The sequence below is a fragment of the Rutidosis leptorrhynchoides genome, chromosome 4 (genome assembly GCF_046630445.1).
Source record: "Rutidosis leptorrhynchoides isolate AG116_Rl617_1_P2 chromosome 4, CSIRO_AGI_Rlap_v1, whole genome shotgun sequence".
NCBI classification, from domain to species: domain Eukaryota; kingdom Viridiplantae; phylum Streptophyta; class Magnoliopsida; order Asterales; family Asteraceae; genus Rutidosis; species Rutidosis leptorrhynchoides.
Window position 1 is genome coordinate 60,445,894 of NC_092336.1, and position 21,891 is coordinate 60,467,784.

A 21,891-nucleotide genomic window follows, 5' to 3' on the forward strand; every position below is an offset into this window, starting at 1 on the left:
AAAGAGTAAAAAGACGAATTTACCCTCACACGCAAGACACATGGCATGACTTAACGGACCTTTTTAACAGAAAGTTGACGGAGGGACGCGTAATAAAAAAAAGTGATAATAGAGGGACGCTGAAAGCCAAATTTTTTTTTGAGGGAAGCTGTTAGCTTTTTGGAGTAAAATGGAGGGACCAACGGCACAATTATTTCTATATATTATAACCAATGAGCGTGTAATTCAGTGGTATCTATGCTTTTGATACATGAGGCTCGTCATGTGAAAGACTTGTGAAGAGGGTCACATGTTCGAATCCCGGTGTTGTCACATGGTTGAGTTTCCGGTTGAGGTAATATTCTAGTATTAGCTCTTCAAGGGTGGGTTGGGAAAGGCAACATCGGGTCAGTGTGTTCTTGTCGATTTACGCATTTTTGTGAAGTAGTAGTAGTAGTAGTAGTAGTAGTAGTAGTAGTAGTAGTAATAATAATAATAATAATAATAATAATAATAATAATAATAATAAGTAATTAATAATTAATAATTAATAACAAATAATAATAATAATAATAATAATAATAATAATAATAATAATAATAATAATAATAATAATAATAATAATAATAATAATAATCGTCATAATATAGAGAATTTTAAATTTTAAATTTCAAATTTCAAATTTTTTAAAAAACGGATGAGAAGGGATTAGCAAAATTTCAATTTTTTTTTTTTTTTATTTTGAAAAAAATTACACTTTTAGGGTATCTTAATATGCAAATAGAAAAAAAAATGCAAAAATTATAAAAAAAATATAACCAAATCGTTCAAAAATCAGTGATGAATGATAAAAATCATGATGAATGATAAATTTATCATTCTGATCTTATCATTCATCACGATTTTTGAACGCTTTCGGCTTATAAAAATACAGTTTATGAGAGCATTTTCATGCAAATTTATGAATCTAAAAACATTTTTAAAAAAACGTGATTTTACTTATTCACACTTAGCTACTTAAGTTGCTTATCTCTGGATCCGTACCTTTATAATTTATAATAGTATATATAATATAATATTTTATATATAAATAAATATAATACACACACATTTGCATATGCATATGCAACTCACTCCCAAGTCCTTGAAACAGAAACACACAAGCTGTTGCTGTATCCTGTAAACGATGTTCATTTAAAAGTTTGAGTGAATATATCTAAAGCTAGTCGTTACTAATTAAAGGGAGGCTGTCAGCTATTTCTTGCTGCCTGCACAACTGTCGCTAAAGGTCGTTGGAGCTAGCTATTTGATCGACAGGTTTCATCCTCATCTCAATTAAATTAAATATACGTTCCATCTTTATCATTTTCAATAACTATGCAGAAAATCTGTATTTTGCCATGATAACTTGATTGACCTTATCAACTTCATTTGTACATCCATTTTTTTACTAGTGAACCATTCTAAAAACAAATTAGTCTTAAGAACACGATTATACTTTAAAGGGTATATAGTTTAAAAAAACGTGTAGATTAACCAATAACTTGCTATGAAATTGACTTTTAAATTATAGACAACCTCGATATAGTAATTTCGATACTTGGAGCTGAACGGATGAGTCTTTAATTATTGAATATATAGAAACAGAAACAACGAAGAGATCGGTATTGAGAAACATCTCATGGTGGTCTAGCTTTGTTTAACTTAAGTATCTTGATAAAAAACATAAAAAATTTTAAAAAATTATTAATACATTTTACTTTTTTTTTTTTCTAACTTTTCAATTTTAACATTTACTTTTTTATTTTAAATGCATAAAGTTGTCTTACATTAATTAATTATCAAAGAATATAAAAGAATTTTACTTTATTATTTTTATCTATTTATGTAAATGAATATTTAGTTTGAGACATCTCTAAATACATAATAGACAATAGAACTGGAACACATTTAGTATATAGCTATACAAATTTTTAATAATCAGTTATATATAGATCGTAATACTTGAAAAATTAGAAGATTGATAGAACAACTAGATACCATTTGTCATTATCTCTCACACACACACACACACACACACACACACACATATATATATATATATATATATATAGGGTGTGGATCCATGGAGAACCAAAGGTAGTAGAGAACCCATGGAACTAGTGCAGATTCAGTCAATCTGCTCCAGATTGACATATTTTATTTTTATTTTTTATTTATTTTTTTTCAGATTTTTTTTTCTGTGCAGATTTTTTTTTTTTTTTTTTTTTTGCAGATTGAGTCAATCTGCGTGTAGATTGACGTTTTTTTCCAGTTTTTTTTTTTTTACAGATCGACTTTTTTTCTTTTTTTTTTATTCAGATTGAGTCAATCTGCGTGCAGATTGACGTTTTTTTGGCTTTTTTTGCAGTTTTTTTTTTTTTTTTTTTTTTTTGCAGATTGATTTTTTTTTCTGTACAGATTGACTGTTTTGTTTTTCAGAATTTTTTTTTTTCATAGATTGAAGCTCAATCTCTACATAGATTGAAGTTCAATCTATGAGTTCTATGGGTTCTCTACATACTCTAGTTCTCTAGGGATCCTTTCGCTATATATATATATATATATATATATATATATATATATATATATATATATATATATATATATATATATATATATATATATATATATATATATATATATATTTGATGCATATTAATTGTAGAAAATAATATTAGGCATATATTGATTATTGAATAATTTTATTATTTTTGGAGGGTAATTATAGAATATTTTTATTTTTCATGATAATTATACCATAAATATTTATTTAGAAATTCAACATATACGTGTTTGACCATTCCCAACCATAGACATCTTTCTTCCCTAGCATATACTCCTACTTCATCGCTACAATTTTTTTTTTTTTTTTTTATCCCTATCACACATCACTCTCAATCATAACATACTCCTTCCTTATCATATGGATCCACCTTAAACTTATTTTATTATTATTTGAATTATACATATTATTGTAATCAACTAGATTTAGTAATTATATTTATATATTATTATTATTATTATTATTATTATTATTATTATATTATTATTATTATTATTATTAATTTATCAATTAATTAAATAATATAATATTAGAATAAAAAGTGAACCGGCCTTTAAAACATTTCTTTAAAGAAAGAAAAAAATGATTAATATGTGGGCCAACCTATAACCTTTATTTACTTATTCTTTGTCACACGAGACCTCTAGCTATCGACCTCCATGTTTAATAAACTGCATTCTATTCTTAGAGATGGGTTAGAGTTTTAACCATAGGGTAGTGGTGACCCTAGCATTCCAATGTTTAATTCATGTCATTCACAAAGTTATTCTCCCTCATGACTACGAAGGTTCGCCTGCAATAACTCTGAACTGCTTGCAAAACGAGTAGTCGTTCTGGGATTCGCCAGTTCAAAAAATGGTTGGATACCTAGATTAATAAAAAAAAATGGGTTTGAGTTGAAAGTATCTAGAGTTTATTTTCCACTTTTATAAATGTTTGATTGAAACTAGCTCGTATGCTCAAGTTTATATATGTAACTTGGGTAAATATAAATAGGCACATGATAATGAATTATATAAGAGTTATTTATGTTATTTTTCATTATATGCTTATGCCCCTATTTTAGAAGCAACTTAAACAAATTTTTTCTTAAAGTTTATTGTTTTTAATAAGTCGATAAACATTTTTTTTTTAGTAAGCGAGGAAATTCTCCTATGAACGAGCACATTGACTTCCCCATAAAAGAGAAAAACCTCGGGTAATCAAGCCCCGAAGATCTATGTAAATTGAAACTTATAAAAATATGTTATCATACAAACATACCCAGATCAATTAGTAATAGACCAAAAGGTAGTTGGTTAATCATATGTACTCCAACTAAACCACCTGAAGAATTTTGAACAAACAAACAACTAGGTAGGTAGAAAGTTGCAATCATAAACAAAATCAAGTAAAATCCATTCTTGTAGAAGCTATTTTAACTAACCTTTTCTTCTAGAATTTACCTTTTAAAATGCTGTTAATCTGTCAAACAATATTGAAAGTTGAATTTTATAAAAAAAATAGCTTAAATTTTGATAAACTACTATAAACTTCTCATCTCACTTTCCACATACTCAGATACTCTACATCGGAATAATCGAGTATTATTGTACTATAAACTTCTCATACTAACATACCCAGATCAAATAGTACTCCAATATTCCCAAATCGTTGGTTTAATCATTACATATATACACTCACACGTGCTAAAGCATGATGAAGAAACAAACAAATTAGGTTGGTGGGAAGTTGCAATCATAAACGAAATCCAAGTAAAATTATAGTACTAAAAAATAGCGCACTTAATTTTGTCAGCATTGACTGTCTGACAGGTTTTTACAAAACGGAGATATTAAATTGAAGCTTTAAACAAACAACAAATAAGTGCGGTGTTAAGGGTGACCATGACGGAGATCTAGCATTAGCAATAACAATAGCTTAATAGCTTAGTAGTACTCTATACCTATGAAGCTGAGACCTAACATGTGAAATGTTATGAACTTGGATTGTGAATGAACCTTCGTGCCTGAAACGGAACCGAATCCGGATTAATCTTTAAATCGTGTGAACACTTTCCTAATTGAATATTTCGACCCTATTAGCCACGGGTTACACGAAGTTTCTTTTGGGATAAGATAAAGACTAGATTGTTGTCTTGGCTAAAAGAAAACAATCAAAATAATTGCAGAGATTTATCTTCTAATTGTTCAAGTTGAAAGTGTGTGTAAAAGGTTAAAATTCTGGAACCTTTTTCAAATACACAAATGGTGTATTTATAGTGGGTCAAAAGGTTTCTTGAAAAGTCACCACCTTTGATTCATCCCCATTAGTGACTTGAAAGTTTACATTCATGTATTTAGACTTAAAATAGTCTAAAAACATGTAAAAACGCAGTTTAAATGCCCTGGAACAACCCCAAAACGTTTGGGGTTCAAATGTGCCTTTTGGGTTGAAAAGACACCTTTTCAGCGTGTTCAATGTTAAGCCACGCCGCGAGTCCAGGAGCCGCGCCGCGGGCTAACAAAAGCAAAACACTTCCAAATATGCAAAAACTCTCGACCTTGAAATCATGCCTTAAGCCGCACCGCGGGTCCAGGAGCCGCGCCGCGGCTTAAAGCTGCTGCACACCAAAATTTTGTTTAAGCTTATTTTCAAGTGTGTTTAGCCTTTCAAGTCGCGTTTCGCATTCCTTAAGTTCCAATTCGCATTCCTTAAGTTCCAAACATTATTTCCAAGTTTAAAATAATATCTCAAACCACCTCACGTTTTACGAACGTGTACTCCACACTCTCCGAATTCGTGTAACGTATCAATGATTCGAAAACACTTTCAACATAGTAATCCAATCCCTAAAATGAATGTTGGATCATGCTAAAATCACCAACAAATCCCTCCCATTTTAGTATGATCCTTGATTACTAAAATACCAACAATTAGAAACTAATGCATAAGTGTAAATGTCACATGGATTGAATTTACACATAGTATATTACACGTGCAAGAATTCGAAAATCAGGGTGCTTTAATAGTTTGAACCCATCAATTCATTTGAAAACCTGTCGATAATATACACACTAGTTCCATAATCTCTAACAATACAAACTTGACACTATTAGGAGCCATGTGTCCTAATCCAATCATGAACATATAGAAAACTAAGTCCAAAGCTTTCTTGAAGCGGCTCAACTTCATGTCCACTTAGGTAGCTCTCTTCAATCTTGCTCCTACAATGCAATTTTTCAAGAGAACTATTAAGAAGTCATAAACTTCAACCTCACTTTATCTTGTAGGTCCGAACACATACCTTTGGGATTATATGAAAACATGTGTTCTAATCTTCTCAAAATAGGCTTTTCTCATTGAATTCGGCTCAAAGCGTTGTACTAGAAGGGAATTGGGTATCCCACTTTGAAAGATTTAGATGGATTTCAATCCCACACCAATAGCCGACTTGTGCACCGAGTCCTTGACTAGTCCCTTGGTCATGTGATCCGCTAGATTTTGTTTCAATCTAACAAAATCAATGGAGATCACTCCATTTGTGATTAATTCACGTACCATGGAATGTCTAACACCCAAGTGTCTAGACAACCATTATACACGTGACTTAAGCCTTAGCCACCGTTGAAGCACTATCACAATGCATACCAATAGGAGAAATGATCTTTGGCCATAAAGGAATTTCATATACCAAATTCCTTAACCACTCGGCTTCATTACCCGCCGCAGCCAATGCAACAAATTCCGACTCCATTGTCGAATTTGTAATATATGTTTGTTTCTTGGAAGCCCATGAAATTGCCCCTCCACCAAGTAGGAATATCCAACCAGTAGTAGAAGAATGATCTTCCATATTGGTTATCCAACTTGCATCCGAATAACCTTCTAGAATAGAAGAAAAACCGGTATATGTGATACCAAAGTCCTTGGTTTGCTTCAAGTACTTAAATACTCTATTCACAGCTTGCCAATGGTGAGAACCCGAGTTACTAGTAAATCTACTCAATTTACCCACCGCATAGGCAATATACGGTCTAGTGCAAGTCATTGCATACATTAGATACCCTATAGCACTCGAGTATTTAAGTTGATACACAGACCCGTATTGGGTAAGAGCTTAAGAGTAGGATCAATGGGAGTACTCACCGGGGAGGTATCCTCAAGATTGAACTTCTTGAGAATCTTCTCAATATAATGAGATTGTGTTATCGTGATGCCATTGTCACCTAAGGATGATTCTTATCCCAAGAATCACATCCGCAACCCCCATATCCTTCATCAAAAACTTAGACGACAAAAATTGTTTAGTCTTATCAACTTAATTTTGGTTAGTACCAAATATCAACATGTCATCCACATACAAGCAAATGATCACACCATTCCCCTTGTGATCAAATTTGCTATAGACACACTTATCCGAATGGTTGATCATAAAGCCATGAGACAAAATGACATCATTAAACTTTTGATGCCATTGCTTTGGTGCTTGTTTAAGTCCATACAAAGACTTAATCAACTTGCACACCTTCGTCTCTTGTCTCGGCGTGACAAATCCTTCCGGTTGTTTCATGTACACCTCCTCCTCCAAATCACCGTTAAGAAAAGCGGTTTTTACATCCATTTGGTGAATAACAAGATTGTGAATCGACGCAAGCGAAATCAACAATCTAATGGTGGTGATACGCGCAACCGGAGCATAGGTATCAAAATAGTCAATACCCTCCTTTTGCCTAAAACCTTGTATGACCAAACGTGCTTTAAACTTGTCAATCGATCCATCAACTTTTATCTTCCTTTTAAAGATCCACTTGTTGCCCAAAGGTTTACAACCGGGAGGCAAATCGACTAGAACCCATGTATTTTTTTCCATGATAGAGTCTATCTCGTCACGAATTGCCTCTTTCCAAAATGCAACATCATGAGACCTCATGGCCTCATCATATGTCCTCGGATCCTCTTCAATATTATAACAATAATGAAGTTGAGATATGACACTATCTCTAGTTTCTTCAACTAAGAATAGTTGAAAATCCTCACCATATGATTTAAGAGTTCTTTTCCTACTCCCTTTTCGTGGCTCATGGGTCTCATTTAGAATTTCTTCCAATTGAGCACCTTGAGAGGTACTTGCAATAGGTGCCATATCCTTTGGTTTAGGTATTGATGAGAACCTAGATTCATCAAATATTTCATCTCTAGATTCAATTACGGTATTAATAGCATCATTTGGCTCAATGACAAAGAATCTATACGCCTTGGAATGCTCGACATATCCAATAAAAATGCAATCAATACCCTTTTCACCCAACGTTTTCCTTTTGGGTTCCGGAAATCTCACGACCGCCCTACATCCCCAAACTCGCAAGTAATGCAAGTTAGGACGTTTGTTAAACCAAAGTTCATATGGAGTCTTCTTCCCATTCTTATTGGGAACCCTATTCAATATGTAACAAGCCGTTAACATGGCTTCCCCCCAAAATCCCTCACTCAAACCGGAATAAGACAACATGGAGTTAACCATCTCTTTAAGTGTCCTATTCTTCCTTTCGGCTATACCATTTTGTTGTGGCGTATAGGGAGCCGTGGTTTGGTGAATCACTCCTATCGATTGGAAATATTCCGGGTCATAATACTCGGTCGGTCGGTACGCAATGTTTTAATTGAACAATCAAGTTGCAAATTCTACTTCAGTTTTATAGATTTTAAATTTGTCTAAAGCTTCATCTTTAGAATGCAAAAGACACACATAGCAATACTTAGACGAATCATCTATAAAAGTAATCATGTACTTCTTGTTACCCATTGAAGGAGTAGCATGAAGATCACATAGATCACTATGAATTAGTTCTAATAATGACGATTTACGGTTTATTTCTCTAAAAGGTTGTCTAGTGATCTTTGTTAGCATACAAGTTTTACATTTGTCTAAATGTTTATCAAAACTTGGTATTAAGTCATCCTTATACATTTCATACATTCTTTTGTAATGTACATGACCTAAATGAGCATGCCATAAACCGAAATCACAAGTACTAGAACTAATCATGCAAGTAGAATTAATGGCCCTAGGAACATTTTTGAGATTAAGCATGAACATACCATTGTTATAATACCCAAAACCAACAAACACACCACACTTAGACAATATATATTTGTCACTTTCAAACACTTGTTTATACCCACATTTATTCAACATGAGACTAGATATAAGATTCTTACGCAAGTTAGGTACATACAATACATTATAAAGAGTAATAGTTTTTCCGGAGCTAAACTCCAATACAACATTTCCATAATCAACAACATTAGCCATAGATTCGTTGCCCATGTGCAAAACATCTTTTTCCGGTACAAATGTCTTGAACCATTCACGGTCCTTGCAAGCATGACAAGTTGCACCCGAATCTACCCACCATCCAATTGTATCATCCTATACATAGAATGCATCAGAAATATGTGAAACATAGTTCTTAATTGGAATAATCACAAAGTCAGAAATTCGACCTTGATTAGGAGTAGGATCCTTTGATCCTTGGCCCACACCCGATGTGCTTTCTCCTTCTAGCATCTTGACTTTGCAATCCCGGACCGGGTTTGCCACATCTCCAACAAGACTTCTTGTCCTTCTTATTGGACGCATTCTTGTTGCCATCAAACTTTCGTTTCTTGTTGTATTTGTTCCCATGGGATTTATCTTCAATCATGTTAATTGAAGAAGATCCCACTTCTTTACCCTTCCCCTTGACACTATCTTGTGCCCGAATTGATTCCTCAATTCTCAAGTGACTACCCAACTCATTCAAATTCATATATTCCTTTTTGTGTTTGAGTGTGTGTTTGAAATCTTATATTTATCAATGATGGATGAAACCGAGAAAGTTTCATCCATACTTATGTTATGTTGGGTAAATTGCCCCAAGATCCTAAGGATCTCATGGAATTGTTCCATGATGGGCCTAGTATCAACAATCTTGTAATTGTTGAAATTGCTAACATGAAATTTCTTGCTACATGCATCCTCGGCCATATACTTGGCCTCCAATTTATCCCAAAGTTCCTTAGCCGATTCAACCGAATTGTAAACATCAAATAAAACATCGGACTCATTAGATTCAGCGGGCCTTGGAGTTGACAACACATAAACCAATTTCAATGTAGTCAAAAGAAATTGCATCTTCTTTTGCCATCTCCTAATATCTGCCCCTTCAAACTTCTCCAATTTTGCAAACCTTGAAGTCATTTCTTTCACCTTTTCACCGGACATGGTGATCAAAATATTCGATTAGAATGTTATGAACTTGGATTGTGAATGAACCTTCGTGCCTGAAACGGAACCGACTCCGGATTGATCTTTGAATCGTGTGAACACTTTCCTAATCGAATATTTCGACCCTATTAGCCACGGGTTACACGAAGTTTCGATTGGGATAAGACAAAGACTAGATTGTTGTCTTGGCTAAAAGAAAACAATCAAAATAATTGTAGAGATTTATCTTCTAATTGTTCAAGTTGAAAATGTGTGTAAAAGGTTAAAATTCTAGAACCTTTTTCAAATACACAAATGGTGTATTTATAATGGGTCAAAATGTTTCTTGAGAAGTCACAACCTTTGATTCATACTCATTAGTGACTTGGAAGTTTACATTCATGTATTTAGACTTAAAATAGTCTAAAAACATGTAAAAACGCAGTTTAAATGCCCTGGAACAACCCCAACACGTTTGGGGTTCAAATGTGCCTTTTGGGTTGAAAAGGCACCTTTTCAGCGTGTTCAGTGTTAAGCCGTGCCGCGGGTCAGGAGCCGCGCCGCGGGCTAACAAAGCAAAACACTTCCAATTATGCAAAAACTCTCGACCTTGAAATCATGCCTTTAGCCGCCAGCGGGTCCAGGAGCCGCGCTGCGGCTTAAAGCTACTGCACACCAAAATTTTGTTTAAGCTTATTTTCAAGTGTGTTTAGCCTTTCAAGTCGCGGTTCGCATTCCTTAAGTTCCAATTCGCATTCCTTAAGTTCCAAACATTATTTCCAAGTCCAAAATAATACCTCAAACCACCTCACGTTTTACGAACGTGTACTCCACACTCTCCGAATTCGTGTAACATATCAATGGTTCAAAAACACTTTCAACATAGTAATCCAATCCCTAAAATGAATGTTGGATCATGCTAAAATCACCAACATGAAATCATTGACCATAAAATAGGCGCAAGTTTAATTCTTACTCGCGGCAAGAATTTACAACTTTTGTGGCGGTAAGAAGATGATTGCTCTTGTCACATGTGTGAGGACCCGATGGAGATACTTTTTCGACATCCAACTCTTTCGAGGTGGGTCTGAAGGATTTCTAAAGGAAACGCAGGGTCGGAAAGTCCCTGCCTAACGTGCACCTTATGACATAATCGGGCCGTGTTCATGGACAATGGTGCTGTTGGTTCTTTTAGTCAAAAGGTTGTGAGTTTGGATTTTGCATTCGTAGATCCTAAATTCGAGAAAGGTCTTGGGAAAAAACAAATTTTTGGGGAGGTGTTTGCGGCTTTCGACGAATCGATGTCAAAAATGGAGGATAAGCTGTTGAAGGCTATCCTTATTAAATCTAGCGATATTCCTAAGACACCAATTAAGAATAAAAAACAAAAGAAGAAAAAACTTGCTCAGGGCGGCGAGAGGGATAAATTCGGCAAGTTCATCAAAGACATTTGAGCGTGGGTTTATCGGTTTTTTTGTTTGGTCTGCTTCATTTAAGACGGTTTCTAATATTTCGTCCATTTGAGAGATTGGACACCTTCTTTCCTATCACATTTTGGTCTATCTCACTTGTATTGTTTGTGGTTTGCTTTTAGCATTGTTTACTAATGGTTTTAGCGTCATGAGCTTGCATTGCAATTGTTAGTTCTTGTTTAGCTCGGTAGTTCCAAAATTTGTATGTTTAGGTGTTTCAACTTTTTTATTAACTCCTTTGGTTATAAAAATTTATTTGTTTTTTGCAACAATAAAAAAGTTTTAAGGTGTCTTTAATAAAGCACTTTTGGCCCAACGGTATTATGAATTCTTATTAATCTTGAGATTATAAGTTCGATTTTCGTAGTGAACAAAAATATGTGTGTTTGTCGTTCAAAAAAAAGTTTTAGGGTGTCTTTCACACACAACTTCATGGTTTAAATTAAAATTTTAAATGATTCAAAGTGTTAGCAAATATATTTATGATAGTTATATTAGTTTAGTATAATAGTATACAACTAGATAGATTTCGAACGCGCGTTACGACGATTGCATTTGGATATACGTTGATTGGTACATATTTGTAATATCAGACGATATTTATGTAAAAAATGACTATGTATGTTTACGCAATTAATATTATCAGAATAAGACCTCAAAATAGCTATGCGTATAGACATAGCTTATGTTATCTAGTCTATCGTCTACCTACTTATTACATACATACCTAATGTTGTACATTCTCAATTTCTGAAAGTAACGTTCTTTTTGCTGATTATTTCTCTTCTTTATTTTTATCAAAATCAAATAATGACACCATGATGCATTATAGTGTTTTATTTAAATCTCCCAAGGAAAACAAATATACCTAATGGTCTGCGCGTTGCGGCTGAACATTTTAACGTCTTTTCTGAAATTTGAGTGAGAACTGAGAAAAAAATTGTGAAAAAGAAAAACACAAGAAGGGGGCAGATGGACTCGAACTTAGGTCTTTTCTCTTATCAACTCAAACTTTTACCACTCGTTCCAGTCATGCCTTTATATATATATATATATATATATATATATATATATATATATATATATATATATATATATATATATATATATATATATATATATATGATCAGGTGAAAATATAAACATTTAAAAAAGACACTTTGTGATAAATCTTATTATTTTGACCAGGAAACGCTCGAAGAAATACCATTCGCCGATATTATCGCGATGAATGTTATTCTTCGAGCGTTTAGAAACTAATCAAAAAATTAATAATGACGAATAAAAAAACATTATTTAGGGTTTAGAAATTAGATTTAGGGTTTAGATTGAGTTTTTAACGCAAAAGATTTAGAGTTAGGGACTAAACCCTAAACCTTAAACATAAACTCTAAATCAGACTAAACTTAAAAAAAGAACAACACTTCACATGGGATGAAAAAAAAATGCCCGAAGAATAACATTCATCACAATAATTGTTATCAAGAATAACATTTAACATTTATCGATGAATGTTATTTCTTCGAGCATTTTCTGGTAAAAAAAAAAGAACATTTATCACAAAATATATTTTTTAAATGTTATATTTTCACCTGATCTTAATGGTTAAAAAAATTAAATAAAATAAAAAAAATAAAATAAAATACTTACTTTTCCCCTTCCTCCTAAAATATATTTACCCTTGATGATTGAATATATATATATATATATATATATATATATATATATATATATATATATATATATATATATATATATATATTATAAAGCGTGTGTTAATAATCCTACGTGTCACCTTCATGTTTAATGTTGCCACATGTCACTTTTTCTATAATTCTTAATTTTTAGTTATAATATATATTCTCACAAAATAAAATATTAACTCACTTTCTCTGTAATTCCTAATTTTTAGTTATTGATATATTCTCACAAAAATAAAATATTAACTTTTTAGGAAAATATCACTTATTATTACCATATGAATTTTGTTTACAAATTTGGAATGTGTCGACAGTCAACATGCATTAATAAGCATACGCAAGAACATCCGACGTTAGTAAACAATATATACAGTATATACAACTAATTTGTATTTAACTAATTCGATCGTTTTTGAATTATATATATATATATATATATATATATATATATATATATATATATATATATATATATATATATATATTAATTATCTAACCTCAAAATTATTATTAACAACCTTTTTTAAAACAACTTTTTACGAGCTCGTGTTTGGTGTTTTATCGATTATTTATCAAGTGAAGTTAAAATGGTTCCAACACACGGACTCATAATCTATTCGTTAGTATTCAATACTAACGCTTTCGATACAAATGTCATCCGTAATTAATGAGTTTCCATTGTAATTGTAACATTTGATAAGTATTAATACTAACATTATCGAATGCTAATTTATATAACTGTCGTGCAACACACAGGCTCATAAAACTAGTATGTATGTATGTATGTATGTATGTATGTATGTATGTATGTATGTATGTATGTATGTATGTATGTATGTATGTATGTATGTATGTATGTATGTATGTATGTATGTATGTATGTATGTATGTATGTATGTATGTATGTATGTATGTATGTATGTATGTATGTATGTATGTATGTATGTATGTATGTATGTATGTATGTATGTATGTATGTATGTATGTATGTATGTATGTATGTATGTATGTATGTATGTATGTATGTATGTATGTATGTATGTATGTATGTATGTATGTATGTATGTATGTATGTATGTATGTATGTATGTATGTATGTATGTATGTATGTATGTATGTATGTATGTATGTATGTATGTATGTATGTATGTATGTATGTATGTATGTATGTATGTATGTATGTATGTATGTATGTATGTATGTATGTATGTATGTATGTATGTATGTATGTATGTATGTATGTATGTATGTATGTATGTATGTATGTATGTATGTATGTATGTATGTATGTATGTATGTATGTATGTATGTATGTATGTATGTATGTATGTATGTATGTATGTATGTATGTATGTATGTATGTATGTATGTATGTATGTATGATCAAGAGGGAAGTAACCAATCGGGGGGAAGCGGGGGGAAGCAATTTTTTTTTTTTTTTTTGTTTTTTGAAAAAACTTTGTTCACGAACATTATAGATTGGATGAAAATAAGAACATTTAGAAAAGACACTTCGTGATGAATGTTATTATTTTGGCGGGAAAACGCTCGAAGAAGTAATATATAATAATTATCGTGTTTTTCGAGCGTATGTTGAGGTTTTAGACATTAGGGTTTAGATATTAGGGTTTATAGAGTTTAGATATTAGGGTTTAGAAATTTAGGGTTTAGGGTTTAGATTTAGGGTTTAGATTTAGGATTTAGATTGAGTTTTTAACACGAACGGTTTAGAGTTTAGGGTTTAGGGTTTGGTGTTTTGGGTTTATGGAATAAACCCAAAACACCAAACCCTAAACCCTAAACTCTAAATCGGGCTAAATTTTACTTCACAAAACATGCAAAAAAAAAAAAAAACGTTAACATTCTTCACGAACAATATTATCTTGAATGTTATTTTTGTCGATCGTTTTCCCGCCAAAATAATAACATTCATCACGAAGTGTCTTTTCTAAATGTTCTTATTTTCATCCAATCTATAATGTTCGTGAACAAAGTTTTTTCAAAAAACGATTTTTTTTTTTTGCTTCCCCCCGATTGGTTACTTCCCCATTGATCCTGCCCATATATATATATATATATATATATATATATATATATATATCTTTTCAAATATTATTAGCTGCATTTTGTTTATAAAATTATTTCGAGCTGAACCGGAAGAGTATTTAAATTTTTAAGTTGAGTACTTGAGTGGGTCCTTGTAGACCACATACCAGCTTTGTTCCAATTTGTCGCACTTGGTGAGAGCTTTTAGATATAACTTTTTCATTCTTACCGATCCACTGGACCCATTTGAAGTCTACCTTTAGATTTTAAAGCAACATGTTTCGATTTGTTAATGTTTTTCCAAGCTACCCCTTTCTGACCTGCAGGGTCATTACTATGACCCTATGAACCCGTTATTTCAATCGGGTTCTAATTGCTAGGTATAGTTGCTGGACCTAGAATCAAAGGGCCTTTGACCTAGCGGTATTAAGGAGCCACTTTAACCTTGAGGTCATGGATTCGAGTCCTGTTTAGAACATTATTCATGTAAAATTATGTAGGGTGTGTTAGTTTGTTATTCTTAGGGGGGGAAAAAAAGTTGCTCCACCTAGATATCTTCGGTAAGTAATCAATTAATTGATATGGTGTTAGACAACAACGTTAGGAAGAAATAAAAGTAGAAATTAAAAATAAAGATTATGCTAACGACAATCCTTAGAGTTGTCGTTAACGTGTATAATTATATTATACACTGTGGTTGAGATTGACTTTTTGATCGCAGTTATCAGACGTACAATGAATTTTTGTACGTTAACAACAACCCTAAAGATTGTCGTTAGCAAAGTTCAAAGAATAATGATAATCGAGGATTTGTAACAAGGAGGCTAGGTCTGATCGGTTGATAGGGTAATTTGATGTTTTAGGTAATTTGCTCAGATATGTTAAGTGGCATTGTTTACATTGATCCCCCGCTAGTACATTACAAGATTTTATAGAATTACACACTTGAGTCAAGCCCTAATCTAGACATCTTTAAAAGCTAAAGTACGATGAACTAATTTCGAATGATAAATCTGTTTGATAATCATTTTAAATAAACACTATAATAATAATGTAAATGTAAATATATCGTGTTGAATTTCTGGTGCAGTTTTGCTCTTCCTTTTGGGGGTTTTCCTGGAGCCAAAACAAGATGGATGTCAAAAGTAGTTCAATTTACGCCCCTCTTCAACCTAATGAACCATCCGAGACGAACGAAAATGTTACCCCAATGGCTCAAGCTGGTACTTTAAGTAAGTTTACATTTTGGTGGTTAAACCCGTTGTTGATGAAAGGAAAAAGTAAAGTTCTTGATGCAAATGATATCCCAAAGTTACAATATGAAGATAGAGCGGAAACTTGTTATTCAACATTTATGGAGACACTAGAGAAACGAAAACAAAACAGCATTTCAAATGATCATAGTGATCGGTCTATGATATCGACGCTGTTTATTTGGAAATCAAAAGAACTCGCGATCACAGGGCTATTTGCATTAATAAAAGTTCTGTCTTTAGCTTCGGGACCTTTAATTCTTCGAGCATTCATTCAAGTTTGCCAAGGGAAACAAACGTTTGAGCATGAAGGTTATTATCTAACGTTAGGACTATTTCTAACGAAATGTCTAGAATCGACATCAGAGAGACAACTGAACTTTCGGAATAGACTGATTGGGCTGCATGTGAAGTCTATGTTATGTGCAGCTATTTATCAGAAACAGCTACGGTTATCAAACGACGCTAGGTTGCAGTACTCTGCGGGTGAAATAATGAACTATGCAACTGTGGATGCGAACAGAATCGGCGAGTTCGTATTTTGGTTTCATCAGATATGGGCGATTGGTTTACAGATATGTCTCGGGATATTTATAATATATTTTTCGATTGGAGTAGCAACATTTGCAGCTTTTTTCGTAGTGATCGTAACTGTTTTAGGGAATCTTCCTTTAGGTAAGTTGCAACATAAGAATCTAACGAAGCTCATGGGATCACAAGACCGGATATTGAAGGCTATAACGGAGGCAATTTCAAACATGAAGGTTTTGAAATTGTATGCGTGGGAGACGCATTTTAGGAAGGTAGTTGAGAAGTTGCGAAATGAAGAAATGATTTGGTTGGCATCTATTTTATCACAAAGGGGTCTTTATTTGATTATTTTTTGGTCATCTCCTGCGATTGTTGCAGTTACAACATTTTATACGTGTTATTTGTTAAGTATTCCACTTGATGCTAGTAATGTTTTCACATTTCTGGCAACAATAAGGATCATTCAGGAGCCTATAAGGCTCATTTCTGATGTTGCAGCTGTGTTCATTGAAGCAAGAGTTGCATTAACTCGAATCGTTAAGTTTCTAGAAGCTTCGGAGTTAAAGAAAGAACAAACGAACAATGTTAACGTGGGGAGCCAATCAGTAACAATCAAAACTGAAAGCATTTCATGGAATGATGCCTCTTCAAAACCGACCCTAACCAACGTAAATCTTGAAATCTTGACCGGTCAAAAAGTTGCTATTTGCGGGGAGGTTGGGTCAGGTAAATCGACTCTCATATCAGCCATTCTTGGAGAGGTTCCTAGCATTAAAGGCACAGTAAGTCTGTTTGATATCAAATTTTGTCAATTATCTATTTATATTTATATACTCTATCACGAAAACGGGTCTCGAACCAACCCGAGCCGACCCAAACCATTTAGACCCGACCCGTTTGACACGTCTAAAAATTCTGACCTGTTTGACCCATGACCCATTTCGACCCGATGCCCGTTCGGGTCTCGACCCAGTCTGACCCGTTTGCTAGGTATAGTTCTATATAACAAATGACATATTATAAGTTTATACGAGCATTTTGGAGTTCTTTTCAGGTTCAAGTTAATGGGAAGGTGGCGTATGTTTCACAAACGGCATGGATTCAAACAGGGACAATTCGAGAAAATATACTATTTGGATCGTTACTGGATGACGCAAAGTATGAAGAGGTAGTTAAGAAATGCTCACTAGTAAAGGATATCGAGATGCTTCCATTTGGCGATCAAACAATTATAGGTGAAAGAGGCATAAACCTTAGTGGTGGACAAAAACAACGAGTGCAACTTGCACGTGCCTTATATCAGGATGCAGATGTATACCTGTTGGATGATCCTTTCAGTGCTGTTGATGCGCATACTGCAGCCAGTTTATTCAAAGTATTAATAATCCTTCATTTCACATGTCTATTTCTGCTGTAAAAAAAAGAACGTATAATTTCGTAACACTCTTTGATTTGTAGGAGTTCATAATGGACGCATTATCAAGCAAGACGGTGTTACTTGTAACTCACCAAGTCGATTTTCTGCCTGCTTTTGATAACATCCTAGTGAGCTAATGAATCATCACTTCACTGAAACAATTACAGTCTCCGTCCCATAATAACTGTCCCATTTTGACTTTTATAATTATTTCTTTTTCAACTTGACTTTAAATATTTTTGTTTGTATTATATAATACTTGTTAAAATTATGCCAATGTAAATACATTTAAAAACCAGTCCATTCATATAAATTTTATTTCATCAAATATTATATAACACAAACAAAAATATAAAAAGTCAAAGTTGAAAAGAAAGACTTTTAAAGGTCAAAATGAGACATTTATTTTGAGATGGATGGAGTATTAAAATTCTAGTGATTCTGTTTGACAGTTGATGGCAGATGGGAAGATTGTGAAAACAGGAACTTACGCTCAGTTACTTGAATCCTGTAAAGAGTTTCAAAACCTTGTCATTGCACTTAGCGATACGTCTGCTTCGGATAATAAATCAGCCGATGGATCTCAAACTATACCTAAAGACTCAAATCGAGAAATCGAGAAAACTTACACAAAAGAAGCGATACATTCATCACTAGGAGAACAGCTCATAAAGAAAGAAGAACGGGAAACAGGGGAAACCGGATTGAGACCATACAAACAGTATCTTGGTCAAAGCAATGGATACTTTTACTTCTGCCTGTCGGTTATATCGCATATGTCGTACATAATCGGACAGTTCTTGCAGAATCTGTGGTTGGCTAAGGAAGTTCAGAATTATAGCGTCGAACAAACGCATATGTTGCAAGTATACATGATCCTCGCTTTTGTGATGACGTTCTTTTTATTAGGGAGATCTTATTTTGTTTATAAACTAGGAATCGAAACATCAATAGCAGTTTTTACTAAGCTAATAAAGTCCCTTTTCCGAGCGCCAATGTCTTTCTATGACTCGACGCCCGTAGGAAGGATCATTAGTCGGGTAAGTCTTTATTTCCTAAACTCAAACGAAACGCAACAAAACTTACGAATTCACTTTTGCCAGGTGTCGTCTGATCTCAGCGTTGTTGACATTGAGTTGGCAATGAAGTTTACGATTGGTGTAGGCACAACAATGAACACGTACTTTAGCTTTGGTGTCTTGGCCTTCCTAACTTGGCCGATCTTGTTGGTCATCATTCCAACTGTTTATTTAACGATCCTGTTACAGGTAAAACACGATATAAGTTTAGTTGAAATAGAATATATGTATGTATGTTTTACAACTCTACATTGTTTTAATACAGAAATATTATTACGCCTCTGCAAAGGAGTTGATGCGATTAGATGGCACGAGCAAGTCATTAGTTGCAGGCCATCTAGCACAGTCGATTGCCGGAGCCGTTACCATCAGAGCTTTTGGAGAAGAAGACCGTTTCTTTTTAGAACATTTAGACCTTATCGATGGCAACGCGAGTCCATTCTTTCATAGTTTTTCAGCAAACGAATGGCTGATTCAGCGTCTCGAAATACTATGTGCCATAGTCGTTTCTAGCTCTGCTCTGGCGATAACCTTGCTTCCATTTCAAGCTTCCGACTCAGGTTATTATTTTAACCAAAAAAACTCAGACGGTACTAGAAAACGATGTATTTGTTTAATAACAAACAATGTTGTGATTACAGGGCTCATTGGAATGTCTCTTTCGTATGGTCTTTCATTGAACATTTTCCTCGTTGTTTCTGTCCAATTCCAATGTCAGCTATCAAATATGATAGTCTCGGTCGAAAGACTAGAACAATACATGCATATTCGTAGTGAAGCACCGGAAATCATAGAATCCAGTCGACCGTCAAAAAACTGGCCAAGCACGGGTCGAATCGTCATTGAAAACCTCAAAGTATGTAAAATATCAACTTATTTTTCATGCACAAGGTTTCAAGAAGACCTGCTAAATATTTGGTTGTGTGTATGTTGCAGATCAGATATCAACCGAATTCACCATTGGTTCTTCAAGGAATTAATTGTGTATTTGAAGGAGGGCACAAAATTGGAATTGTAGGCAGAACGGGCAGTGGGAAAACGACTTTGATTAGTGCTTTGTTCCGACTAGTTGAACCAACTGATGGGAGGATCGTTATAGACGATCTAGATATCACTTCGATTGGTCTGCACGATCTTAGATCAAGTTTCGGAATCATCCCGCAAGAACCGACTTTATTCAGCGGTTCAGTTCGATATAATCTTGATCCACTATCAGAGCATACTGATCATGAGCTCTGGAAGGTATTTCACAGATCAAGACTTCATACTAATTAAACAACACTATTAGTAAATACTAACATTCAGTGTTTTTTATGCAGGTTCTTGAAAAATGTCAACTTCGTGAGGCGATTGAAGATAAAAAAGAGGGGCTGGACTCATTAGGTAACAAGTTCAACTTATGGATTTAAAGTATTAAGAGTTGTTTATAATAAAAATTAGGAGGATATATATAACAAGGTATGTACAGTTGTGCAAGATGGTTCGAATTGGAGTTTGGGACAACGACAACTATTTTGCTTAGGAAGAGCCCTGTTGAAGAGACGAAAGATATTGGTACTTGACGAAGCAACAGCTTCGATCGACAATGCGACAGACACCATTATACAGAAAACGATTCGTGAAGAGTTTAAAGAGTGCACAGTTATAACAGTTGCCCACAGAATACCAACTGTCATTGACTGCACAATGGTGCTTGTTATGAGAGATGGTAAGTCCAAGTTCTTTTCTCGCATTACATGAAATACTTGCCCTTGAAATATTTTCAATCTAAGTAAGCGCTCATAATGTTTTACTCCTGTTATAAGGATGTTGATCATTAAAAAGTAAAAAAAAAAATATAGTAAAAACAAAGTGATAATGACCCAAAAGCTGATCACTTTGTAACTAATGACTTCTTTTACTTATACTTTACAGGAAAGGTGATGGAGTATGAAAAACCGACGAAATTAATGAACGAACCAGCTTCCTTATTCGCACAACTTGTTAACGAATACTGGTCGCAGCATACAGCCTAGTGATCTAACTTGGTAAGTTTGCTACAAGCCAACAACTATAAGATACATATACTGATTAAAAGTTTATAATCACATAAATAAAACTGATTATTAGAAGCAAAAATGCATGTCAAAACAAATCTCTATATTATATATTATTGACAATAATAAAGATATCACATTATATTTTCAGATGAATCGAGACTTTATAAGATGCAATGCTAGTCTGCCTGATGATGAAGAAACTGATAATAACCATAATTATGTAAATTATTTACCTTTGAATTGTGTATTTCTCTCCTGAATCTTCAAAATGTTATTTTTTTCCTGTAACAAAAAGTTGAACTTTGAGTTACAGACTTGATACTGATACAATTTATGTTTTGAAGTGTAGCTAGGGTTTAATAATCTTCGAATAAAAAAAGATGTGCATCAAACTTAATTAAGATAAAGAGAAAATTACAGTAATTCATTTGAGGAAAGGTGAATTGAGGCTTCATCGGATGCAATCCTAATCCATAATTAGCTTTCAACAGGAAAATTTGGGATTACATGATCAATGAGACTTGATAGTTGTTAGTTGATAT

General features: G+C 33.4%; 2 protein-coding genes across 2 annotated transcripts; one reads left to right on the top strand and one right to left on the bottom strand.

Annotated features, from left to right (window-relative positions):
- Positions 1-1,108: 1,108 nt before the first annotated feature.
- Positions 1,109-21,769, top strand: LOC139843665 (ABC transporter C family member 10-like). Its single transcript, XM_071833786.1, has 13 exons — positions 1,109-1,296; positions 16,121-17,596; positions 17,869-18,189; positions 18,273-18,359; positions 18,684-19,271; positions 19,335-19,499; positions 19,576-19,870; positions 19,952-20,166; positions 20,247-20,552; positions 20,630-20,693; positions 20,779-21,018; positions 21,225-21,337; positions 21,498-21,769. The coding sequence occupies exons 2-12, from the start codon at positions 16,163-16,165 to the stop codon at positions 21,323-21,325; spliced, it is 3,816 nt and encodes a 1,271-aa protein (XP_071689887.1). The 5' UTR covers positions 1,109-1,296; positions 16,121-16,162; the 3' UTR covers positions 21,326-21,337; positions 21,498-21,769.
- LOC139840665 (secreted RxLR effector protein 161-like) lies at positions 6,174-6,614 on the bottom strand. The gene has a single exon (XM_071830917.1). The coding sequence runs from the start codon at positions 6,612-6,614 to the stop codon at positions 6,174-6,176; it is 441 nt and encodes a 146-aa protein (XP_071687018.1).
- Positions 21,770-21,891: the final 122 nt, after the last annotated feature.